Genomic DNA, 27,458 nt, shown 5'->3' on the forward strand with positions numbered 1-27,458 from the left:
GAGATGACACTGAAAAGCTGCACGAGACTTCTACACCATTTAAGAACTGTATCTTCTGAGTAGACCTAAGGACAGCAGCAACCTCTTCTACATAGTTTTATGACCACTAAGTTCCCAAACTTTCCCTTTTCCCTAGCTCTTCTTTGTTCAAATGGTAATGTACCACTCATTATCTTGTCCTCCCTCATGCTTTCTTTGTATCAGATCTGGGTTTAACTTTGCTTCATGTTTTGGTTTGTTAGGGTATTTTTGGTGGGGGAGGGGATTATTTGCTTGTTTGTCTGTTGATTAGCTTTTGCTTTTGTTGTTTTGTTTTGGTTTTGTTTTGTCTGTTGATTAGTTTTTGCCTTTGTGTTTTGTTTTTGTGGTTTGAGCTTTATGCTTTATTTTTCATTTCTTTCCCTACTCCTGTTTAGCTGCTGCTATCACAGACTCTTAGCACCTGTGTACTCAGCTACTTAATTTTTTTTAACCCCTGAAATACTATTTACCCTTACAAACTTGGTGCAGATTTCTCTGAAGTCAGAGTTCAGTTGAGAATTTAGTATTCATATGGCAAAACACAGTTCCACTACTATTGAAATATCAACTCCTACTGCTTAAGAAAGGATTTTACATTCTGAAAATTCATGGTAAGGCAAATGCTTTTTATTAAATACAAATTAATTTGATGAATGCACTATGGAAAGACCAAGCTAAACTAATCACATTGCATGCTAAACTTGGTAATGGTGTAATAGTAACGCTGTATAAACTCCAGTAATGTAGGCTAATCCAAGTAAAATTGCAGCTACTACTAGTAAACAGTTTCTACGTACCTCAGTTTGCCAAAAATTAGAACCTGACAAACTGGCATTATCTACTTTTTTTCTTTTTCTTACCATTTGTCCAGGATATTAACTTCAAATGCAAGATTTCTGTTTGAGAATACTTTCTTTCAGGGCTTTCTGTATACACACAAATCTGAGGCACCAGTGAGGAAAGTTCAGCTTCTAGAAATAAATTAGATAGAGCAGGAAGCTGCAGATTTCTTCCCATGCCTTCTTCCTGCACATAGCACTGTGGATGCCCTCAACTGCTTTAATTATGATCCATCTAATGTATTTCACAATTTTTAATTTTGACATTCACCCATGATAATTTTAAACATTTGGAATAATATTAGAAACTATTTAATGAGTCATCGTTACCTTCAATCTTTCAAAAGAACACCATTTCTGTTGACAGAGCATAACAAAATGCAAAATCTATCTTTGAGAAGAATAGCAACTAAGAGAAGTTCCAGTATAGCACATGACATTAAGTGTAAGCTCTACTAGTAGTCAGATTCCCAGATTCTTTACACTCATGTTTACAACACATCCAGTTTACATATATACAGCTTGTATTCAAACAATTTAAAGTTTGAGCTGCAAATCACCATTTTGTGCCAATTTTTGAAATAGTGTTAAACTGCGGAGGCTAGATTCTCGTTCACCATCCTTCCACAAAATAATGAGGTGGTCAGCAGAGCATGTAGCCAATCCCAGTTCACCAAAGTACAGGAACATCTGCAATGAAACAACTATTATTACCATGATGCTTGCATGAGATGGTCAACTTGTTTAATTATTTAATGCATAGCAGGACTAAACAAACATACATATCTGAAATGGCTCTGCTTATAAATAGGAATACAAAATTACATACTGTATGTTAGAGATGCCATAAAATTGCTACACAAAAACAAACTCTTTAGTCATTTCATACTGAAAGATCTCAGTCTAAAAAAAGCCGTGAAGCCTTACAGATAGAGAAGTTAAAGGACAGAATTCTGAAGAAACTTGTTTCAAGTAAACAGTAAAAGAGTGAATTACTTGCATGAACTCTGATCTGGTTTCTTGGGAACAGAAGTGTTCTGTTCACTGGGTACACTCCCCCCTCCCCCCTGCAACACAGTAGAGTACTAGCAGCAGGCCTGGAAATACCAAACAGCTGTGACAGACACATGCCTAGTCAGACAGAGGAAGTCAAACAAGCAAGAAACACAATACTGGAGGGAAGTACACCATCAGTGGAAGGATTCTGCAAGACCAATGGAGCTGACTAATCATGAGTTAACGCATGACTTCTGAGATCTTCACAAGACTGCCTAAAATTAACCACTGACTGCTGCTCAACGTGACAGTCAATGGAACCAGTGATGTCACTATGGCATGCTCACAATGCCCTAATTCTTCAGTTTGTTAAAGGGATCTGTCTGGGGGAAGCATTCAGGCCAAACCCTACCTGCCCTGGGAATGGTCACTTAATAGCTACAGGGTTCCAGTAGACATAGTCTGCCAAGTCTTCATCTTGGCCATCACATTTCATCAGTACTCAACATTTTCTTTCTCAACAGCTCCCATCTTCCCAGAGTTTAAAAAAGACTTAAAATTTTCCATATGTAGAACATTGCAGGAAATCACATCCACCTTCATCTCCATTAGTCCTTTGCTCTGATCCAACATTTGCCTCTCACTTTCTTTGTGTCTCTTGCTGAATTACACACTATGCCCTCTTGCTTTGGTAGCAACCTTCCAAGTGGGTAAGACCCCCTCCAACAGTTTTTCAAAAGATAGATGGCAGAAATGGAAAGACAGCCTTGAAGATATCCCTTTAGCAGAAAGGTTCACCTTAGTTATAAAAGAAAAGCTTTCAGGTTTTAGCAGCAGTAGTCTGAAATCCAGCCTGTCTCATGAATGCTTGTAAGCAAAGCTACTCCAGAACCACACCATCCCCTTCTAGCTGCTCTTTCCCCTGCTCCTGCCAAGAATGTAACAGTGGACTTCTACATACAAAGTGCTGTGTTGCTCCAATACATTGTCACAGAAAAGTGTGGAGGGAAAATGCCATTTAAAACAAACACACACTATTTTAGGCAGATAGAAGCATGGAATTATACTGGTAGTACTGCTTAAGTTAAAAAAAAGACCTCCTTAATGCTTACCGCACAAAGGGCTAAGAAATTACTCTGTGTGTTTTGGTTTGGGTTTTTTGTGTAGGAGCCCTTCTTTAGATTGTGAACTTAAGACGAAATCTGGGTCATGTACATGGTTCCCACCTGTACTGCCTGCAGTCTTTAAATGAAGCCAAATACTCTGTCAGATTATCTCTAGCATTTATGTGCAAACACAGTCCTCAGGCATTAGTGAGCAAGTTGTCATTAGAATATTAAGTCAGTGTACATTACTGTTTTCACACTGCACTAAATATACCACAAAATGTGCTCCTAGCCTCCAGAGCCCGACAGTCAAAAGTTACAGTTCAAAAAACACTGTCAAATTTATGTTACTTACTAATATTCACTTTTTCTCACTCTTACTAAAGCTGACCTACCTGCACAGCTGATGAATGACCAATCAAATCACCAACCAGCTCCAAGAAATACACAGGTGTATTCTCCTGCATCTTCTTAGCAGCTTGGTTTGCCTGCTTGTTTGCCCTTCCAAATCCCCACATGTTGAAAAACCCTGAGAGGGGAAAAAATCTCTTATTTTGACAAAAATCACAAATACAATTTATTTCTTCCAACTAAAGAGAGAACTACAAAAGCCACATAAAATCTAAAAGCAGGACACACTGTATGGCAAAGACAGAAGCACTGTACCGTGCAGCCCGTTAGCATCTTATTATTATAATTATAATCAAGATTATTCATCTTGAGGGAAGAAGGAAACACAGCTACTTGTCCCACTTAATGTAATTTAGAAAACATGCTGAATTACATACTGGGATGAGAGAATATACAGATTTAGGAATAAATACAAAGACTTCCTAAAAGAATGAACTGAACAGCAAAGGTAGATGCAAGACAAGTTTATGTGAGTGTTTATCTTTGTTCTGCCCTCCTAAATTGTTAGTTGTGCAAAGAGTACAAAAATGAAGCGCCAATCTCTCCTCTGTATGTTCTCCACTACAGCACCTAAGTGCCGGTTCATTGCCTCCTTCCTTCAGCAACAACTATCAGCAAATGTGGAGTGTAAAGATAGTACTCCACATGTTCCATTTAGATTGCACAAAAATACACAGCCACAGCCCCCAGAACTGTGTAACAGTACTGAAACAAGTAAGAAGGTTGGGTTCTGTTGACAGTGCAGTTCAGACTTTATTCCCATTCCTTCCTTTAGCCTTATCAGCACATAAAACTAGAATTGTGCTAAACTTGGTGCAAGGGAGATAACTGGTGAGATGAACAGCTTCTCAGTGGATCCCCAGAATAAAAATAGTACAAATCAACAGCAATATCTCCCTAAGGTTTTTTCCAAACATCTTGATTCATAGAAGTTATAAATTTCTAATGTGAAACCTAATACCACTTGTCACTATGCAAATCAGCCTGTCACCAGCAATGCTGAAGATTGAATATTCCTGAAAAAGTGTTTCTAAATCAACCCAGACAGCAAAAATACATTTTCAAAAGTTACCAACAAGAGATGAATAGCTAGGTAAACAAGATACACCAAGAAAATTACTCATGCCCTGTATAAAAAAATTCCTACAGAAAAGCAACAGTCTGTTGCTGTTCCCAGTCCAGAACACCTATTGAAGACCACAACTGCCAGTGTGCAGGGGAACTTGGTCAAAGAGTAGCAAGTAGCAAGTACTACAAAGGAACTGTCATTACTCAAGCATAAGTATGAAATACAGAAGAGATAGAAGCAGGGTCAGGCAATTTGAAATTAATATAGAGAGGCTGTAAGAGTAAGTAAAAATGAGATAAGGAAGGCCAAGACCCATCTGGAATTACAACTGGCCAAGGGTGTCAAAGACAACAAGAAGGGCTTCTTCAAATACATCAAGAACAAAATAAAACCTAAGGATAATGTGGGTCTGTTACTAAATGGAGGGAGGGACCCTGTAGACCAGAATTCAGAGAAGTCAGGTACTGTACTTTGCTTCAGTCTTCAGTGATAAGACCAGCCCTCAGTATTCTCTGATCCAACAGACCAAGGTAAAGGAATGCTGGAAGGAAGACTTTCCTGTGGTCAAGGAGGATTAGGTTAGAACCCATCTAGGCAAATCTGACATTCACAAGTCCATGGGCCCTGAGTGGATGCATCCATGAGTGCTCAGAGAGCTGGTGGACACCACTGCAAGGCTGCTCATGATCATCTTTAAAAGGTCATGGAGATCAGGAGAGGTGCTGAGGACTGGAAGAAAGCAAATGTCACCCTGGTCTTCAAAAGGGGCAAGAAGGAGGACCTCAGAAACTACCAGCTAGTCAGCCTCACCTCAATCCCTGAGAAAGTAATGGAGCATTTCATTCTGGAGACCATCTCGATCTACATGGATGACAAGATGATGATCAGCATGGGTTCAATAAAGGTAAGTCATGTTTGACCAACCTAAGTGACTTCTACAATGAAACAACTACTTGGATGGGTGAGGAGAAAGTAGTGGATATTGTCTACTTGACTTCAGCAGGGATTTCAACACTGTATCTCACAACATCCGCATAGACATACTCAGGGATGTGGGCTGGATGAGTAGACAGTGAGGTGGATCAAGAACTGGCTGAACAACAGATCCCAGTGGGCCAAAATCAGTGGCAAAGTTTGAGCCCTGTCACTGGTGGGGTCCTCCAAGGTTCAATACTGGGACCGGAACTGTTTAACTTGTTCATCCTTGACTTGTAAAAGGTGGAATGTGCCTCCTTAGCAAACTCACTGAGAACACAAAACTGGGAGGAATGGCCAACACTCTGGAGTGCTGTGCAGCCCTTCAGAAGGACCTTGCCAGATTGGAGAGATGGGCAGAGAAGAACCATCTGAAAGTCAACAAAGGCAAATGAAGGGTCTTGCACCTGGTGAGGAACAGCCTCAGGCACCTGGGGCTGTCCTGCTGGGGAGCAGCTCTGCAGAGAAGGACCTGGGGATCCTGGTGACCATGAGCCAGCAGCATGTTCTTATGACCAAGAATGCCAATGGTATCCCGGGGTGCATTAGGAAGAAGATTGCCAGCAGGTGATCCTGCCCCTGTACGCAGCCCTAGCAAGGTCTCCCCAGGAGTGCTGTGTCCAGTTCTGGACTCCTCAGAACAAGCAAGCAGGTCAAGCAGAAGGCTGCAAAAATGATGAGAGCATCTGGACAGGCTGAGGACACTGGGCCTGATCAGCCTTGAGAGTGGACCTCAGCAATGTCTATCAGTATCTGAAGGGAGGTATCAAGAAAATGGACCAGACTCTTCTCAGAGGTGCTGAGTAGTAGGACAAGAGGCTATGGGCAGACACTGATGCACAGGAAGTTCCATCTGAATAAGAGGAAGAACTTCTTTACTGTGTGGGTGACTGAACACTGGAACAGGTTGCCCAGAGGTTGTGGAGTCTCCCTCACTGGAAATACTCTAGAACCACGTGGACACAATCCTGTGCCATGTGCTACTGTTTGAAGAGGGAGGTTGTACCACATGACTCACTGTAGAACCTTTCAACCTTATCCATTCTGTGATTCTGTGAATGTCTATACTTGAGGAAAATGCTCCCTGTAACACAATCAACTAGCTCTGAGCACTGCAGTGCCCAGAGGCAGTATGTGAGTTTGGATACAGCTTCAAACCAAGTCCCAGTATAATTCCAAGTTCAAAGAGGAGATGTGGAAAACAATTTCTTTTGCTGCCAGCTGCTTATCTGCAAGTTTTTGTCACAAGGTCCTGCAATTACTTACTCTTGTATGCTACAGAATTCAGTACAGTTTGGTACAAGGAGGAAAGGATCAAGGTTTGTCAGGTCTTTTTTTTTTTTTTTTAACCGACTCATACAACTGTAAACTGTAAGTAAGCTTTATGGCACAGAATTGCTTCAGCTGGACCTTCTATCATCCCATATCAGATCTTGGAGGACTTGAACACCCACACTCTCTTCAGTTTCCCTCCCACACCTGTAATCAGTTGGTTAAACACAAGACATTATCTGTCTTTAAAAAACCTGAAAGCTTCTCTATTCCTATGTGGTGAATACAGGATTTTAAATGTTCCTTTCACTCCCCCACTACTAGCAAACCTGTCGGAACTGGTTCAGCTGGCAGCTGCTGCTTTTCTCTGAGTTCCCAAATGCGCACACTGCCATCTTCTGAACAGGAGATCAGCTGCCTGTAAAAACAGTTGATAAGCAACACTAGCATGGACACTTACCTGTGCAAATCACCTTGTGATGCTTCTGTGAAAGAGACAGTAAGTGCCTCAGGTTCCACACAAGTTTACTAGAAATCTTAAATGTAGCAGGGTGTACAGATGTTCCACAGAAAACAAAATTCATTAGTAGCAGAACGAAGTTTAACAGATTTAGAATAAGTGGAAAAAATAAACCTTTTCAGCTCCATACTAAAAGCATACCACTATGTAAACCAAAACACAACCTGTCTAGGCTCTGCAAACACAGTTCCTCTAACTGGTTTCTGTAAGTTTACTTTCATTAAGCAAAACCCTATTTTTTCTTACAGAAAAATAATGAAAGCAAAGGTATTCTGTTTCATTACACATTTAGAACAGCTTAGAACACATGCATTTACAAGACCAAGGCCTCAGTTTTTATCTTTTGGCAGATTTTTCCCCAATGAACAAGAACATAATGGGATTTAATACTATTATCTATAGTACATTACAGCATATACATATATATGCAGCAACTCGTCCAAGTCGGTTGTCAAAACAAATTCCATCTAGAAACTCTGCACTAAGAAACAAAAACAGCAAGTTAGTTTTTGTTAAAACATTTCAATTGTTATAAAATATTTCGTGAAAAATATATTCTGAATATGCTATATGCCTTTGCCTTCCAGAAGTAAAATGCCATTAAGCTATATTTTCACAATACAGACAAAAATGCTTTATCAAATCTGATTTTGAAAATAGCCAAGGTATTTTCAGCCTGTGTACCAGTCATACTGGAATATAGGTTTTCCCATTGAATTACAATGACACATTTTCCAAAATCAGATCAACAAGCTCTACCTAATAAAAGCAGCTCAAACTGAAAATCAAGTCCCTGCCCTAGAAATCCAATGTAGCTTTGCAGTCTGTCTCTAGCCACCCTTCCAAGTTTTGCTTTTCTTTATTGCATTAAAAAAATGTACTATGTTTTTTGTACCTGTTTGGAAGCTTCTCAATGTGCAGCACAGAGGAGTCATGAGCAGTTCTCTGGCAGGCAATCACACGCTTCATTTGAAGATTATATACGTATATGCCTTTCCCAACACCAGCAAAAACACACTGGAAAGAAAATTCAATAGAGCAACTTACAGAAACAGATACTGAAAGATCACCTTGCATATAATGGATTTCCAATGATACTATGACCTAGCTTGTTTCCATCTCATGTTACTGCTTTATCCCAAACATATGAAATTAGCACATTATAAAAAAAGATGGATTTTTCAGAAGTAAATATCGGATATAATCTTATATTCTAAGCAGTAATTTTATGTCTGTCTTTTTATCCTGTTTCTCACAGTCTAAGCAGAAACTACGGATACTAACTAATTAATACACTTCTGTAATTAAATGCTTATGTTCTTATAGTAAAATAATGTCCCATGTTTTGAAAAACTCTTGTTTTATCAAGAAAAACTAAGGTTTATTCTCAGCTGAAGAAAAAGATGGATACAGACCTTGCTCAAGCATTTGATTTCTACTGAATTCAGAAAAGGAATTCTCTCATAGTAAAGTATTACACAATAATGCATTTTGCATTCAATGCTCTTCTTCAGAAGATTGCAGGCATTCCATCTCATAACCATCATGACCCAAAGACACCAGAAAGAGTTTACAGATCTTTGGACCTGGACCACTTCACATCTTTTGATGAACTTACAGAGGACAAGTGTACAATCCTGTGTATGTTCACATGATTAATATTCGGTACCAGAGAGGAGTGCAAAATGTTTCCATCCAGTACATATTTGCAGTTTTGAACATGCCTTGTTTAGATGACAGTGCTCTGGAACATTTCCTTAGACAGCAGCCAGCTTCCATTTACACAACCCATACATTAATATCTCATATACAATTCACATTACACATCTGTCAACATTCTGTACAACTTGTAACCTTAGGGTCTTTTGACAAAAGTTTCCTATATATATTCATCAATGTTTTGACATTGTTCAAAACTCCTTGTTCAGATTTTTATTCTTTTTTTTTTCCCTTATGTGTATCTGTTGTGGGATCACTGAAACTGAACAGATTTCTGATACCACCATTACCAAATCAAGACAAAAAAACAAACCACTGAGCCCATTATCCTAGTTTTGTATAAGGTTCAAATTCAATGGCCTTCCACGTAATTCTTCCACCTTGAGCCATACAACCTTATAGCTTTGCAAAAGATGCTCTTCATGGAGCATTCTTCTTTTTTCACAAGCCCTGGCAAAATCCTGGTCATCTCAAATCCAAGAAAATAAAACATAAGAAGTATAAATTGTACAGTTCTATTAACAGGCAAGTTAAACACACATATACCAAGACAGCAGGTGCACCCCTTAGTGTTTCCTCTAAAAACCTCTACCATCCCATTTGTTTATGAATCATGTTTTGCCTACAAGCTCAGTGTCAAACTAGACAAGCGTATCTTCTCCAACTACCTAACTACCAAGTGTGGAAAACAGAGAAAACACATATTTTACACTTATTTATGTTTTACCTATTTTTTTAACATGGAGAGCAGTGTTCTGCTTTGAGGTAGCACATAACAAAATAATATCTTAGACAAATACATTTCTGCACCACCCTTCAAGCTCCTTAAGGAGCTTTACAAGTACTACCTTAAATGCAGCTTCTCTTCTGGTACGTAACACTAGAACCACCTTTTCTTCCCATCATTCAAAACTCTCACAATGAAAAAAAAAATTACAGCAATTTATTTAGTTCAGTTCCATGAATGGAAGAAAGCCTTCAGCAGCCCCTGATTCCACATTGAATGTTTTGACAACTTCTGTCCTTCCTCAAATTCTTTCCTACTCCCTTAAAACACATAATATGTAGCCTTCATGCATGGAATCAAGATGTTTTGAAGCCAAATTACAGAACTTACCCTAAATAAAATTCATTTTTGGGTCATTGTGGAAATAAGTATTGATAACAAAACCACTGGAAATGTCATCTTTAAAGGCAACCACATCTTTTTTAGCCCCCCACATCCCACCATATTTCTCCTCCAGGGTTTTACAAAGTTCTATTCAGAAAGAGGCAAATGCATCAGGCAACTATTTGGTCCTTACCATATATTCAGGCTTTTCTACAGCTTTTATTTTGTTACAGCTTATATATCTGAATCCATTCTCAAGAATCTCTTTCTTAATCATTCTCAATAACTGACCTACATGCCCCAAACAAAATCCCACTGTACCTCAACAATCTTTTATTTTGCCACATTTAATTTTGTGAAATGTTGGTAACATTTAAATTAAATATCAACCTGAGTATTTTTAGTGTTTGCTGTACGATAACTGAGTTCTACCTGAGTATTCTGACCAAGAACTTATCTCTAAAGCATGACTATAGTAGACAGGCTCTTGGAAACATATTTGAGTATACAATTTTGTATAGTCCAACGGAATAGAAAGAGCAATACTGATTTACTATTAAGCATAGACATATGCCTGCTCTTAAATAGTACCTCATAGTATTCTCATAGTAACCTCAGCTATAACTGCTCAAACAGGTGCATTACTGGGAAAACTGTATTTCCAGAAGCTGGAATATGCAAGATGCATGCCATCAAAACAATACCCATATTTATTTTCCTCTATTGGTACTGTAAACAATAAATCTTTGTTAGTCAAAAAGAAATGTTATTGTGATAGTCCATTATGTTAGTTTTCATGCCATCAATATATTAAACCCTTCATATAGGTCAAGAGCAAATATTTTATATAAAAACTGTTGACCATATAAAATAGCTGTGCACATTTAAAAGAAGCCTGTCATATTAAAACAAGGAAACTGAAAATATAAACCACTGTCTTCTTTGTAAGATCATCCTAGCTTACTTAAAGTAATTTACTCTGAAGCTTTTTACCTCCTCGTCAGATGTTAAGTGTTGAACTGAAGTTTCATGTGGGCTTTGGGATAACTTTATTTCTGGTTGTACATCTGGATGGACAGAGGAGTCCCAGAAGTTGCACTCAGATGCCTGCTTTGTCCAGTCAAGTGCATCCCAAACTATTAACTCACCTATGTGAGAACCTGTCACAAAAGTCAAATCTGAAGGGAAAAAAAACACACATAGAAATCACATATTAAAAAAAATAAATTTCACACAAAGCTACAACCCTAGAAAGGAAAGACAGTCCATTTATGCATAAAGCTAGGTAGAATGTGCGGTGCACAAGTGACTGGACAAAAACCTCTCTCTTTGAGTAAATACTCATCTAATTACCTAATATAGCTCAGACAAGATCTCATGTAAAATTAGAATTAGGAAGGAGAACATTCACTGGCCACAGGGCACAGCACAGAGTTGCAAAGGCAAGGAACACCACCGGAAGTGTGTACAAATATTTGAACTCCATTTCTACATACAAAGCCCTTCTATTCCTTGGAGAAGCAGGTGTACAGACATCACCCAGACACAACAAAGTATGTCTTTGCCATAAACAGAAATACTGATCACAAATTAAATTAATGAGTTAATGATAATATTGAAGTGGCTGCTGATGACTTTGTTTATCACATGTGGAAAGGAACTTGTACAACAGTATTTAATGCAGGTAGCATCTTGTCTTTTGAAGCCAAACACTGCTTGTCTTTCATAATCAAAAAGGAGAAAATAATGGCAACAGTTAAGCTCAGAAACATGTATCATAGAATCCAATTTTTCTTTCTTCCAGCCTCTTGTTATGTCTGTAACACAGCCCCTTTGTGGCAGGCAGACCCAAGGATAAATACACACTCTCTACCCCACCAGTAATACATTTTCCTGGCTGTGGGGTCGCTCCATTAAAAAAACAAAACAAAACAAAACAAAACCAAAAAAAAAAAAAACAGGGAACCAAAGAGTAGAGTAGAAAAGGCCATGGCATTGCATATCCCTGAACAAGGGATTTTAAGAACAAGAAGGAACAAGCATTTTTAACTTTCACAACAGAAAGACCAAGAGTTCCATTTCCATCAATAACATGGACCCTTCTATATTACAACTGGCCTGGTCTCATTTCATTGCTAATCCATAAACAAAGGAATTATATTTTGTCATATCACTACCTTTGCAGCTACACAAAAAGGTACATCCACTGGTTACTAAGTTTCACTCCAGTTAAAACTTTGGTTCAAATAAAAACTCCATAGATGAAATATCCCACTGGTAACAAAACCAGTAACATTATGAAATTACTCTTACCATTAACACTGACTAATGATGAAATGTTATCCTGATGGTCAACAAGACGCTTTACTTCAAGGATATTCCAAACTTCAGACCCATTGTTAGAAGTACTCAACCTAAAAATTACTTCAAAGATAGAAAAATTGTCTAAATAAGCTTTTTCATTTGTAATAAGATGGAACTATACCTAAATAAAAAAACATTTTCAGAGATATAAATTAAGCATTTTAAGTGAGACCTTATAAGAGCCACTATGATCACTCATAACATCAAAAAACAGGAAGCACTTATTTCAGTATTACCATTAAGGCCTCTTAACCACAGCAAATACAGCCTAGTAACTCTCAAATTCAGAGACCTGGTCAACACCAGAAGTGAAAAGTATCAGAGACTGTATGGATAAGTTACTAAAAATGAAACATGTTTCTTCAGGACTCTTCTATCTGAAATATTAATATTCAAAAACAATGCAATATCTCCTAGTAAGGCAATCAATATTGTCAGAAATTAAGACTTTACTTTAATCAGTCTTGGAATTTCTTTTCTATTGCAAGGGTACTACAAAAGCTACTCATTATAGCTTTGGATAGATAGAGATCTTCAATACCTCATACTTCAGATCCCAGTATAAGGAGGCTCTAGAGAATCTGAGTATCTGACAACTCAGATAAGCAATTCCAGACCTTCTCCAGAAGAACAAATGTCAATTGCCACAATCAAATCTGTGGACAGGACAGGTGGCACTAACACTGAGGGAGCTGACAGAAGAGCTCACCAAGCTAATCTCTGTCATTCATCATCAGTCCTCGTATACCAGGAAGGTTCCAGTCAAATAGATGATGGCCAATGTGATGCCCATCTACATGACTGGTTGTAGGAAGGATTGAGGGAACCACAGGCCTGTCAGCCTGACCCCAGTGCCAGGTAAAGTGATGAAACAAATTATCTTGAGAGTGATCATACGGCGCATACAGAACAACCAGGAAATCAGACTCAGACGGTGTCGGTTTAAGAAAGACAGGTCCTGCTTGACCAGCATGAGCCAGTGGGTGCCAAGGTGGCTAAGGCCAGCAGCATCCTGGCCTGTATCAGCAATAGTGTGGCCAGCAGGACCAGGGTAGTTTTTGTCCCCTTGTACTCCATACTGGTGAGGCCACAACAGCCACTTGAGGTGACACCTCAAGTTCTGTGCTCAGTTCTGGGTCCCTTATGACAAGAAAGATATTGAGGTGCTGGAGTGTGTCCAAAGAACACCAACAGAGTTGGTGAAGGGTCTGGAATACAAGTCTTATGAGAAGAGAGCTTGGGTTGTTTAGCATGGAGTAAAGGGAGACCTTATCACTTCCTACACCTACCTGAGAAGAGGTCATGGCAAAGTGGGCATTGGCCTCTTCTCACAGGCCACAAGTCACAGGAGAAAAGGAAGTGGCCTCAAGCTGTTCAAGGGGAGGTTCAGGTTGGACATGAGGAAGAATTTCTTCACTGAAAGGGTAGTTAGGCATTGGAATGGCTTGCCCAGGGATGTGGAGGACTAAGCATCCTGACGGTGTACTGGACATGGTACTTAGTTCTATAGTAGGTGGCAAAGTGCTGATTGGCCAAAGCTTAGACTCAATGATCTTGGAGATCTTTTCCAATCTTAGTGATTCTATGATTCTACATATAGAAAAGCTTTGTTTTGCATGTCATGCATATTTCTAAAAAATTCTTGAGTAAGATTAGTATAGTCTCTTCTTTGTCAATGGTGAAAGAAAAAATGTTGCTGACCACACCCTAATACCATTTACTTATCCTATACAATTCCAGCAGAGTGCTCGTCACACATATCTCTGATAAGCAGCTGTTATGGAGAAGCATGAACACTGGAAAATGCAAGATACTCACTTAGCTCTTTGCCAACTGCTGCAGCAACACAATTTTTGGGCAATTCAACCAAAGCACTGATGCCTTTGAAAAAAGGGGTAAAAGGATATTAATTGATCACAAGAAAAGACAAGAAACTGCTAATTCCTTATTAATGAAGTTTTTAACAATCTTTCCACTTATCAAAACCAAAGTCTATTGCCTGAAGTTAAATGGCATCAGAAATTAACAGATTATCTCAAACAAAGGTAAGGTCAGGAGTTTTGGTGCTGAATCAAGCAGAATTCTGAACATCAAACTTGTGGTGAAGCTGAAACTAAATCACCTTTTTATTTTAAATACAATTAAGATATTTATGTTCTAATGCTGGACAGTATTAAAAATACCATGACAATTATTGAGGCTCTAAATACAGGCAGTACCAACATTATTAGATACTTTTAATTGTGCATACTACCTCAAGTATGCACAATTCTAAAATAATGTGCAGAGCAAGATGAAGAATAAAGCATATGCTAAAATACCCAGCTTCCTATCATCTTTCTTTCTTCATCCTGCACAGAATTTCCCCACTCTGTGCCAAAGAACCACCAGAGGAAAATTCCCCAAGGAATAAGCAACCTTCTTCCCACAAAGGAAGTCAGAGATTAGGACAGAAGAGAGGGGTCATGCCACACATTCCATTATTCCTTGTACCAAAGTTTCAACAGCACTTCATACTAGGCACCACAGTCCAACTGGTATTTAGCATGATATTTCATACTGAATCAAAAGAAGTATTAATATCCTCAAGTATTCAGAAGGCTTTGCCTACCACTACTCTATTCTATGACAAAAATAAGGCCAATATCAGTTCCACCTTTCAATGTGATTCATAGCTTTGTAAGCATCTTGGTAAAGCATAGCAATAGCATGCAAAATTTTTCTTTACACTGACAGATAATATAGAAGTTTATTAACAGAAAAGTATGATTGACAGTCATTTCTGATTATTATATTCCTATCAAAACATGCATTTTCTACATCAGAAGTACTGATTCTTAACAATAAAAAAGTAATCTTTACTGCTCTACTATTACAAAGCTTTGCTTAGAAATATAATAAAACTCCCACTCAATCACACAAAAAGCCAGTCAAAGGATCTGGTACATGTTACAGCAAACACATTAATCAGCATCTGAGCTCGAGCCCTGTAGTCCAAGATAACGTACAGTTACTGAGATCTGAGATATTCTAAAACTTGTACAGCACAGAACATTAAAAGCGGTCTTAGTTTGGAAACTATTGAATCTGACATTTAAAAAAATAAAGGGCGGCTCTAATACATAATGTTATCATTAGAATTAAAATGAATTTTCCAAGTTGGTTTTGCATCATTATACAGATCCTTTTTACTTGCACTTTAAGAGCTATAACGAGTCATTTCCATTTACCTGCATCAGTAAGATGACTGGTCTTACACAAGAGGTCTAATTTTTGGTTCCAAACACATAGATCACTCCCTCCAGACAACCATACATTCAGTCTTTGAAGAACTGCCAAACACTGCAGAACAAAAATCAGATATATGTCTCCTGCAAAAGTTCTTCAGGGAATTTCTCAGTGAAATGATCATGAGCTTTAGTTAGATAAATCTGTAAGTACTATGAAATACAGTATCAAACATATTTAACACATATTTAATTACACACTAATATGTTAAATTTTTCATCAAAAAAACTTTAGAGTGTAAAAACTTTAAATGTTGTGGGTCGCCTTTTCCAACACAGTAGTAAAACCAAGTCACAGAACTACCTTTGATCTTTTCAAAAAGAAAATTGAGGTATTAAGAGTTCCAAAAACAAATTAAGAATTATGCCCACTTCTCAGCCACTCATTATGTACCTATTCTTAAATAAATCAATGCCATTCATTCTAACACACCTGCCCACATGACCCATGAGCCAGACATAATAGCTTAATGTATAAAACAAAACAACAGACATTCATAGGTTTTCCTCAGTACCTTTACAGTAGAATGGAAACATGACACTTTTTGAACCTGTCTGCCACTAGTGCAGTCCCAAACCTGTCTTTATTTATTAAGGAAACTGAAAGGTCTCTATGTATCATAAATGTAAATGCTGTTTTGATAACTAAATGACAGATGAGGAAAGAGGTATGCAAAGACTCAAGTTTCCTAAACCCTGACATTCTTCTCAATATGGCCTAAATGATGTATTCATAAAGGCCTGTTATGGATTAATTTTTTTTGTGGCAAGGGTTGTATCTACATGTGAACAACAACTAGTTAAACCCATGTGTAATCCAATTACACCTAGTGCATATTGGTAGCCATTAAGTGTTGAGATGGGCTGAAGCCTGTGTCAGTGCTATCTTTAGAAATAAAAACACAAAAAGCCCATAGCATTTTAAATTCTCTCCAGATCAAAGGATACAATAACTGTTCTGTCAGCTGATGCTGTGATAATCACATCTGTTTTTTCTTCAGTAACATTTGATGAAGAAAATGATGCTATAGCTGTAATTTTGTGTGTGTGCCCATGAAGTTCATAAAGTTTTTCTCCAGTCTGAAAAATAAAAACATGGAAAACTAAGGTTAAAATAGAAAAATGCCTATAGTAGCACAAAATGTAGGTATTAAATGACTTTTTAAAACAAGAATTACTATGAGTCTAAAATCTTCCTTCCTAAAGAAATTTAAGGATTTTCTACTTACTACCTTAAGTATTGATCGAGATCTTAAATTAAATAACATCCTATGAGTAAGTTTAAAGAAGTAGAACATGATGCAAATTACTCTCTGAGTAAAAAACCTCTAAAAGCCCTAAAGAACAAAATTCTGTATTAAAATAATTTAATTTTAAGGCAAATATTGGCTAATCATCCTTCTTAATAAATACTACAGCAATTCAGATTTGTTGACAAACTCTTACTTGAAAATGTATTTTTTTTTAATTTTAAGTATTAGAAAAACCTGACCTATATTTATGGCCAACCTCCTGCCAGATTTATTTACTATGCACATAATCTACAGATTCAAGCAGGTGCTTTAGACAACTACAGCTACTTCCACTAACATTTTAGTTAAATGGCAAAACCCTACAAACAAACATGCAGAAGCATTTTAAACATACAACTAAAATACAGGGTAATTTTAACTGCAAACTTCTTGACAGATATGATTAATGTTTTAAATTAAAAGTACAAATATTTGCTTTAATAAACACAACAGAAGTTCCACAGAAGTAGAAAACAGAACTCAGTTCATAAAGCTGGATATCCAAATGAGGTTTATGCTCAGAACACTGGGCATATATATTCATATATAATCCCTTTTTCAAATTATAGAATTACAAAATTATAAAAGGCCTTCAAAACCAGCAAAGCACTAGCAGAAACTGCTCAAAAGAAAAGTTTCACGTCTCTCATTCTGACCACTATAAATGTCACATAAATTTTTCAGAATATTTTAAAGAAAATTTAAGATCTGCAATTTTTGTTTCCTCAATTGAATGTTTGATACACTGTAGACCCTTCAAACTTCCTACTAAACAATGTAACTTATACTAGACTTCCTTAGCCTATGCCTAATGCTCATTGGTTCTCTACAGTTTTATCAATGATATGGAGAAACAGAGCAATAGAGCAAAACAGCAGGTGTCACACTTACAGAGCACTCTTTGTATGATAAAACTAATGTCTTAAGGTTTTCAAAAGTTGCAAGAAAGTTTTTATCACAGCAAGAAACTAAGGGCCTGTTCGTGCACAGCATGAAATGTTTAATTCTTACTGAGTTTGGTATCTTTTAAATACAATTTTTTGATAGCTCTCCATTAATCAATCATACTAAAGAGGTATTACTAATAGAGTGACTGAAATGTATTTAAATCTTACATGTATATAAAAATCCTGGCAGGTTTGAGATCTTGTTACATATTTGTTGAGTTACTAGTCAGCATTTCAGCATTTACAGCAAACACAGAACATACTTTCAAAGAGTAATTGAAGTCACAACTTCATACACACTTCTGCTTTCAAACAGAAAAACACTTTCAAACAGTAGCTCTGCAGCAATTCTTATTTATTCCACTTTTTTTGCTCCTAGACATTTCCACCTCTTCTCTACAACTTCTACCCTATCCAGAGCACACAAGCTACTTCAAAAAATGACAGCTAACCTGAGCATTCCACAGAAATATGATTCCATCATCTCCTGCAGATGCAAACCTGGAAAAAAACCAAACCAAACAAAGAACCATAACAAACTGAAAACTTCATTATATCGTAATGTAATGGAAAAGCAGTAAATAATTATGGAAGTAAAAATGCTTACAAGATATATCAGATTCAGTCTTTAGAGAATAAACATGTATTTGTAAATCCTAATTACAGTTCCTAAACTGAAATAGCATATGTAAATAGGTGATTATCAACATATACCTAATATAAGAACAAGACCTAAGGATTCCAATAGTGTTATAAAAAAATATCTTCATGGGTCACCTCAGTCTTTTCCAGTCATGATCACCATCATCTATAACCTTGTCTGTTTCCTGAAGGAGCAAGAAACGGTCAAATGATCAACAAAAAAATCTATTCTTAAAATGTGTTATGAACTCTGTTTAATTTAATGTGTCAAATGCTAGAGTATTACTTGCAATTTTATCTCAGTCCAGTTTTTGGCAGACTCGTGCTGAGGCTTAGCCTTCTTTAGTGATCTTCCAATCAATACGAGCCTTACGTCATGTTTAAAAAGTACAAGAGCAATGAAGAAAAAACCCAAAAAAACCAACCAGCTTTCTGTTACATTCATAGAGGATTTATTTAGTATCTTCAAAAACCAATATGAGAAAATTTTCCACTCACTGGTTTTAGCTGAGCCACTGAGAAAACAAGAAAATCCTTCTGTAAAATTCTCACTAAGATGATATTATCTAAAGACCTGAAGCGTGAAACTTGGCTTACAATAGTTGACAAAAAGCACACAATGGAATAGTTGCAGAAACTAAACAAAAACATTTCAGAAGGTGAGTAACAATTCCAGTCTTACTGAAAAGAATCAGATGAAAAATATTATCATGTGTTTAACAATATAGAAAATACCATATTCTTGATAAATAAAATTTAGAATTACTGCCAGTAACAACTGAAACAACTCTATTAAACTCCTCAAACTCTCAGAATAATAACCAGCTATGCAATTCACTCATTATACATATGCTATTTCATAACCTATCTTAAACATCACCACTTAGGCTTTAGTTTTACAATTATTATCATTATTTTAGCTTTAGTAATTTACCTGCCACCAAATAACACAGCTCAAAATGGTAAAAGATTTCTTTTTATAAGACTGTATGTACAAGCTAATAACACTGCAGTGTTTCTACGAAGATGAATTACACATATTCACTTTACATTTGAGAAAAACATACTTTGATAAAGAGTTATTTTACTAACTTGTCTGGGGAAAAAAAGACTGAAGAAACCACAGAATATTCTTCCATTTTTATATGAGTCTTCTGGTGGACTACTACACAGAAAAATAAATGTTATAAGAATGCATGTAACTTTCCTGACATATATATATTTATGACATTTAAAATAAAAACCAGCAAGCTAAAAATCCTCCACTGAGTCTTCTGTGAAATTTTATTTATGTGTATATATATATATATATATAATATTAGAAAATAAGATTCTGTGGGCATTTCTGAACTGGAAGACACCACTAGCATGGTCTCTTCCAATCAATGTGCATGGGAAGGAAGAGAACCTTCCTTCATGAAACACCTGCTGTACACTGCAAGGATACAAAACAAACTCTTGGCCATATTAACTTCATGCAGTGTATTGATGACTATATTAGAATTTCCCTTCTGTGTCTAATCTGTAAAAGATATAAACTACTACAGCTCCTTAACAAAGCTAATCTTGCCTATTACTTGTGTTCTTAGTCACTAAATGTTTTCTATTTAATTCTCCACATCAGTCAAGAGTCACTACATTTTATGACTGAATAACTTTTAAGGCAGAAAATTATTTCTTCTCTCATAGAATTATGTTAAATTAAAGAACATGCAAGGTAAATTTAGAGAAAACTAAAATAGAAACTGGGTTGTAATGTACAACTATCATAATTCATTCTCTCAGTCACACTTCCTAAGTGACAAAGGTAAATACAATTATTTCATGTTCTTAACCAATTTTCCAGTTTTTAGATAACTCTGTCCTCAGAAGATAGATAACTCAGTCTTCAGAAGTTACAGACAGAGATTGTTAGGAAATATACAGAAAGGTGCATATAGCTGAAACCTGAAGGAGAGAAACAAAGGAACTATCAGGTTTCAAAGAAGTATAGCAAGTTGAACCAGATCAGACTGGAAGAGACATGTAATGCAGAGGTTAGGCATATGGTGACTTGTGCTAAGTAGTCATTCTGAATAAAGTAGCTAAAAACTGTAAAACTTGCAAAACTAAAAATTGCATTAATCAAAGCTCAAGTGAATTTAGCACTATAGCATCAAAAGAAAGTGCAACAAAAGATCAGAAAGAAAGGAAAAGCAACACTCGTTATTGAAGATGCCATGTCCAATTGTTATAGCACATCTGTAGGAGTCCATCACACTCTTTCGTAGAACCAGTAGGTAAAGCAACAGCCATCCTCAATTCAGAAACATAGAACACATGCATCCTGTCAGAACAGCAGCAGACAGTACTGCATATTGTCCTGTGAGAATCTATGCATGTACAGAAGGCAGCACTCAGACTAAGAACAGACTGAAAAAGAACAGCTGAATTAGCTAAAGGCAATTCTTACAGAATCAAGAATGATGAATCTTTACTGAGAAATGTAACATTATCACCATCATTTTCTCATTAAAGTATGACTTAAAAGAGAAGCCAAAAGATACCATAACATAGCAAGAAAAGGGAGTATACATCACTTAACATCAGTTTTTCCAGCTCTCACCCTCCAAAAGTAAAAAGAGAGGATTAAAATTTACTACATTTTTACAAACATACTGCCAAAGACATTGTGAAACAATTTGAAATGGCATTTCATACCTGCAATCATCTATTTGCACTAGAAATCGCACTATATCTTGATGGCCTTTCAACACAAGGAGCTCCGTGTAAGGATTCTGTATTTGTTCTTCACCAATTGTCTGTACAGAGGATTTCTAAAATTCATAAAAAAGGAAGTAAATTTATTTTGTACCAACATAATTATTTTCATCAGATCTTTGTAATGTCTAACAATTTAGACATGTGTAGTTCCATGTGTAGTTTCTGAAATACCATGTTGCGTTAAGGAAAATCATTACAAAATATAATTTCCTGTTATTTCATGTAAATAATAGCTTTGTATAGTATGTATTTTAAATTCCGATATAGCATTTTCTTTTCAACAAAAACATTTTGTACTGATTTAATCGCTGATACAGTGAGATGAAAGCCCAGCTCAGTTATAAGCTGTCATGTGAAGCCAGCTTCATGACTCAATTCACCATACATTCAGTTTTTCATTAAAGTATACCTCTTACAAGATGGCTGTAAACCTCTCATATCTTTCATCTACTGTTCAATTTTAAAATCCTATATAAAGACAACATATTTAAAGCAAATAAAAACAAATGCTGTTCTCTTCCATAATATATAAATGACCCACTGGTACTCTATTCACAAAATACCAAAGCAAACTGCTTAGAAAAAATAGAGAATTATTAATCATTTTATACAGAACAGCATCTGCAATTACCCCTGACTAGACTATTAATTAAAAGAACAATCAATCATTTGGAGCAACCTGATCACTAGGCAGGGTCAATAAAATACTGCATAGAATTACATTTTCAAGACAGAATAGTTCTGTCAATCTCAATCATCATTTTATTTCAAGACAACTTTTTTGTAATTAAGATCTTAAACATTTTGAAATAACTTGTCAGATTTAACCATCTAAATAGCTCAGTAGTTACTCAGTAACAGCACTCTCTCCCCTTAGATTTATTTTACACAACAGTCAACATCATACTATTTCCAAGACTGTCCTTTCTTTGAGAACTTCAACAGAATGTACACTGTAAAAAGAGCAGCTGCAGAATGCTGTACAACATCCAGCACATGACAGGTAACACCATATGAAACACAAACATGTTATCCTCAGAAAGTTGAACTTTGTCTTGCAGGATTAATAAATTATTTTCTATTATTTTGATATTGATACTATGATAATATAATTCAGAAACTAAGAATGACAGTTAATGAATATGGATAGAAAGAAACCTGTTGCTTTTTTAAAAATGAAGAGTTATTAATTTTTAAATTAAGCTCTTGTGATTTTATCTTGATTTTGTGCTACCTGATGCATTTCATGAAGCAACTGTTCCTCATTTTGTGCAATCACATGAGAACAGCAGTTCCCCTTTAAAATAATGCAAGCAGAATCTGCATGGCCATAATAACAAATTAAATAACTTGGAGTTCATCCATTATAAGCTAATCAAAACATTTCTTTAAAAAAATGAGAGTTCTAAAAATCCTAAGGAAATCTCAGTATTGTAATACTACAATCAGAAAACATACATTCAGAAAACAATTTTAACACCATTCTGAAAAACTCAGAATTTGTATCATTAACACCCCAATTCTACAGTCTGATGTTGCTCCTTATTCAATACAAGATGGTGTTACTTCTTTTGAACAACATGTCTAATCTTAATTCTAACAACGCCTGTGAATACTTAAAGGTACAGCACTTATAAGGTACTTATATATAAGAACAAAATATCATCTTTTTCCCAAGAAATGTCATACAACAAGTTATGCTGTCTTCAGATCTTCATTAATATTTACCCAAGTGTTGGGTTACATAAGTGTTCTTTCTCTGAAGAAATCTATTTTTTTATACAAACTATTAACTGGACTCTCCTGTAACAACACCAAGTTTTTGGAGGTAAAAGCTGAATATTGAAGTTAATGGAATCTATTCCCAACATGCATATTTTTATGCATGAGCTGTAGGCAACATTACAGTAATCAGAAAAAAAAAAAAAAAAACAAAATGTTCATCTCAACCTCAAAACTTCCTAAGATGTGAAGCATTTACGAAGTGAGATTTTCAAAAGCTATTCATGAAAAACACGAATACGAAAGTACACAGGAATACTGATCTATGGAACATGGAGCATGACAGATTAGCTCCCATGGATCACAATGCTCCTGCACTTAAGTTCTCCTACCACCAGAGCCACTCTGCCCAAGATGAACACCATGGCTGCCCATCAAGTGAAGAGATTCTGATTCCACAGTTAATAAATAAAAATAAATAAATAAATGGGTAAGGAGAAATTTCCATTTCACAAACTTAGGACAGCATTGCCAGAGGCCTCCTCTATTCACCCAGTGCAATGCCACTCTCTAACACATCTGTCTGAAGTCACAGCACAGGAAACAAATAAAACAAATACCGTAAGTCCATAGCCTACACACTGCTGTGGGCTTTCTTATCTATTGCAGAACTAATGGTGACAAAGATTATTAGGTAAAACAATATTACATCATGCAGCGGGGGAAAAGTTAGGGGACTAACCCTCAGCAATACTTCTTCAGATTTTCAGCTGAGAACCAAAATTATTACTATCATTCCACAAATCTGTGAGATCAAAACAATGAGAAAAAAAGTCCTGTGGATTGGATTTAACCAAGGCATGAATGGTAGAATGGAAGAAGCAGGCCACACCTTGATTTATGTTCATGCTTTATTAAATCACAGTATATAAACCAAAGCCAGAGTCTAAACTTTGGAGAGGGATACACAACAATGCAGTTTTCTATCGCATCTTAAAAAACTGCATCGTATTTCCTATCCTCCTCCTAAAAACAACTGCACACAAGCCTGCAAATGTGACTGCAATCCAGCTGGCATTTTGACTGATGACAAAAGTCAGAGGTATTTCCACACATCGTCATTCCAACCTGGTGCAGACCCAAATTAAGTACTGACCTTTAAAGTCAACCATAATATTGGCATAACTTGCTCATGAACAGCAGCTGAAAAATAATTATTTCCTCATACTTGCCTAAATTACAAAAGCACTAAGTGCATGGAGCACAGCAATACTTTAATTAACTCTGGTTAAATCCATGCTGAGAACTTCAGCAGATTCTTAGAGACATGAAAAGTCAAAAAATCTCTCCCTCTAATCCAGTAACATTACTCTTAATTTGAGCAGCAGCAAGGATGTCAGTGTATAGTGCACTCCATAACAAAGCATATTTAATGGATGAGGTACTAAGAAGAAATGCTGGAAAACTACTACAAACTACTGTGACACATAAATAACAATTTACTGCCTATAACTTACATTATTGACCTCAGAGTCCTGACAGCAGGACTTGCAAGAACTGCATGAAACACACCATAACTCCCGCAAAGCAGGAGCTTAGCTCAGTCGTTCTGCTGTTCACAGAATCAATTAGGTTGGGAAAGACATCTGAGATCGAGCCCAGCCTAAGATAAACATCACCTTGTCAACTAGACCACGGCACTGAGCGTCACATCCAGTCCTTAAACACCTCGAAGGATGGTGGTTCCACTGCTTCCCTTAGCACTCCATTCTAATATCTAATCACTCCTTCTGTGAAGAAATTATTTCTGATGCTCAGCCTGAATCTCCGCTGGTGCGGCTTGAGACTGTGTCCTCATCCTGTCACTGAGTGCTTGGGCCAAGACACCAACCCCCAGGGCTATCCCCTTTTCAGGTAGTTGGAGACAGTGATAAGATCTTCCCTGAGCCTCCTTTTCCCCAAAATAAAACCAACCGAGCTCCCTCAACTATTCCACACTGGATTTGTGGTCCAAACCCTGCATCATCTCCAGCACCTCAATGTCCTCCTTGAACTGAAGCACCCAGACCTAGACACAGTCCTTGAGGTTCGCCTCTGTGCTTTCCCAGCACCCCTGTTTCTATTCGAGGACGTCCGTAATCCGTTCTAATCAGTCCGACTGCCTCGCAGGCCGCGACCCGGTCCGGAGCACGACCCATCCCGGGGCCAAGACCCACCCAGCGGGAAAGGCCGTAGCCCAGAGCCTCCCAACTTCACGACACCACCAGCCCCCAGCGTAAGGCTCCTAGGGAGCTGCCTCACCTCCGCCAAGCCCTGCGGCTCCCGGCCGCCGCCGATCAGCCAGCGCAGCATCGAGAGCAGGCCCGGGACCGCGTTCGGCCCCTCCTGCGGCACCGGCGGGGCGGCCGCGCTGAGGGACAGGCTGCTCAATCGAGCTCCGCGCCGGCACCCGCCCGCCGGCGGGCGGGGCTGGGCGCGGCCTGAGCAGTCGATCGCCGAGGGGGTGCGCCGTGAGGGTCGTCCAGGGTGTTACTGCGCGGCTTCGTACGGCGGGCAAGTGAAATATTTACTGGCCTTTTACCTCGCTGTCTTCCGACGTCAGAGAAGACTTATGCTATTTCCTTTTACCATATTGCATATTACCACATTGCATATATGTTATTACCATTTTATTGTGACGGTCTTCAACTGTTTCTTGAAGTGGAATGAGCACCAAAATATTTTCTAAGTAACAGATTTCTCTATGGCGGTTTCCATCCTCCCTTGCTGAGGTCTTTGATGCTTCTGTCAGGATGAAGCAACAAATACGGGTAAACTCACCTGATTCACTGTCCTGCTCCTCTGCAGCCCTTCACAAATCACAGAGTTGAGTGGTTTGGGTTGGAAGGAACCTTAGGGTTCATCTAGTACCAACTTCTCTACCATGGGCAGGACCATCTTCCACTAGACCAGGTTGCTTAAATCCCCATCCAGCCTGGCCTTGAACGCTCTTAGGGGTGGGGCATCCACAACTTCTCTGGGCAACTTGTGTCAGTGCCTCAGCACCCTCACAGTAAAGAATTCCTTCCTAATACCCAGTCTAAATCTAACCTCTTTCAGTTCAAAGGCATTCTCCTCTGGTCCTGTCACTTCATGCCCTTATAAAAAGATCATCTCCATGTTTCTTGTGGGCTTCCTTTAGGACCTTGAAGGCCACAAGAGAGTTGACTCAGAGCTTTCTCTTCTCCAGGCTCAACAATCTCAATATTTTCAACCTTTCTTCACAGGAGAGGTGTTCCACCCCTCCTGAACATCTGCTATTGGCCAGTCTATGTGTGTTAAAGCATGGGATGCTAGGATGAAATGACACTTTAGTAACCTAAGTTCAACAAATATTTGTAGTTTGTAATCTGAGTTTTGCCATTTTTTAACTGCTGTGAAATCCTTGCAGCTTTGTAACCAACTGAAGTTGATAACAGTCATAAACCAGTCTTAAAGCAGCTGTTTATCTACTTTAACAGACTTCTGCTTTTTCATTTCAGTTCAATCATGCTGACTTCCATCTTAGAGATGCAGTTCCTGCAGACTAAGGGCACAGCCAGTGGAATTACTTGGTGCATGTAGATATACCTGCCAGGGTTTCCATGGTAATCAGCAGTTTTGTCATCAGCAATCTGGTCCCTGGCAGTATCCCTAAATAATTTGGTTTGTTCTCCAAACTGGCAAGTGTTGAGTCATTTTGTTGCATTTTATTTATTGGAAGGAAGGACTGCACAGCATAACACTACTTACAGTTCTATGACCTGTATGACCATGTGAGATGAGCTGACCACAACCTCCTTCCACCATCCCCCTGCGCATCTGCAGGAGAAGGACAATTTGTGAGTAAAGTTGAGCCCAGAAAGAAGGAAGACATGGAGAGAAGGTGTTGTAAAATGTTTTTCCCTTATTTCTCATTATCTTACTTACTCTGATTTGATTGACAATAAATTAAATTAAATTTTTCCCACGTCGAGTATGTTTTGTCTTGATGGTAATTGGTGGCTGATGTCTCCACGTCCTTATCCTGACCCATGAGATTTTTGTTGTACTTTCTCTCCCCTCTCCATCTGAGAAGGGGGGTGATAAAGCAGCTTGATGGGCACCTGGCATCCAGCCAGGGTCAACCCACTGCAGATGGACTTCAGGAGAGTGCTTTTTGTCTCTTTGATTAGAACTGACTTCAGAATTCTGCTTCTGAGCATCTTTTTGTTCCTTCTTTAAACTAACAATGCTGTCTGCTTCCAGAATTTTTTTCCATTTTCCATTTCTAGACTTTGTATGTTGTATAAATTTCTGTACACTTCTTTTCTGAATCCTTCTTGCAATCTTAAAAAAAAAACAGTTTTGTTGTTACTATTTCAAGCATCTAATGTATTGTACA

The 27,458-nt window shown here is 37.6% G+C and overlaps 1 protein-coding gene across 3 annotated transcripts; it reads right to left on the reverse strand.

Annotated features, from left to right (window-relative positions):
- Positions 1–626: 626 nt before the first annotated feature.
- Positions 627–25,460, reverse strand: WDR41 (WD repeat domain 41). 3 transcript variants are annotated; one of them, XM_053968893.1, is made up of 14 exons: positions 25,358–25,460; positions 21,272–21,387; positions 18,382–18,430; positions 16,639–16,770; positions 16,206–16,268; positions 15,634–15,745; positions 14,222–14,284; positions 12,353–12,463; positions 11,188–11,217; positions 11,033–11,106; positions 8,105–8,226; positions 7,019–7,107; positions 3,358–3,491; positions 627–1,550 (listed from the first exon to the last, which is right to left on the reverse strand). In XM_053968893.1, the coding sequence occupies exons 1-14, from the start codon at positions 25,406–25,408 to the stop codon at positions 1,398–1,400; spliced, it is 1,299 nt and encodes a 432-aa protein (XP_053824868.1). In that variant the 5' UTR covers positions 25,409–25,460; the 3' UTR covers positions 627–1,397. The 3 variants fall into 3 exon arrangements, with proteins under 3 accessions (XP_053824868.1, XP_053824867.1, XP_053824869.1); XM_053968892.1 differs by having other exon boundaries at positions 11,033–11,217; XM_053968894.1 differs by lacking the exon at positions 25,358–25,460 and adding an exon at positions 19,664–19,736 and having other exon boundaries at positions 11,033–11,217; positions 21,272–21,364.
- Positions 25,461–27,458: the final 1,998 nt, after the last annotated feature.

Source organism: Vidua chalybeata, chromosome Z (assembly GCF_026979565.1).
Source record: "Vidua chalybeata isolate OUT-0048 chromosome Z, bVidCha1 merged haplotype, whole genome shotgun sequence".
Classification (NCBI taxonomy): domain Eukaryota; kingdom Metazoa; phylum Chordata; class Aves; order Passeriformes; family Viduidae; genus Vidua; species Vidua chalybeata.

Excerpts from the sequence above, each read along its gene's own strand:
- WDR41 (XM_053968892.1), bottom strand. The coding sequence starts at position 25,408 with ATGCTGCGCTGGCTGATCGGCGGCGGCCGGGAGCCGCAGGGCTTGGCG. Across the intron at positions 14,285-15,633 it reads CAGTCATCTTACTGATGCAG|GCATCAGTGCTTTGGTTGAA; the intron begins GTAAATGGAAAT and ends CTTTTTTCAAAG. Across the intron at positions 1,551-3,357 it reads GTCATTCATCAGCTGTGCAG|ATGTTCCTGTACTTTGGTGA; the intron begins GTAGGTCAGCTT and ends GTTTCATTGCAG.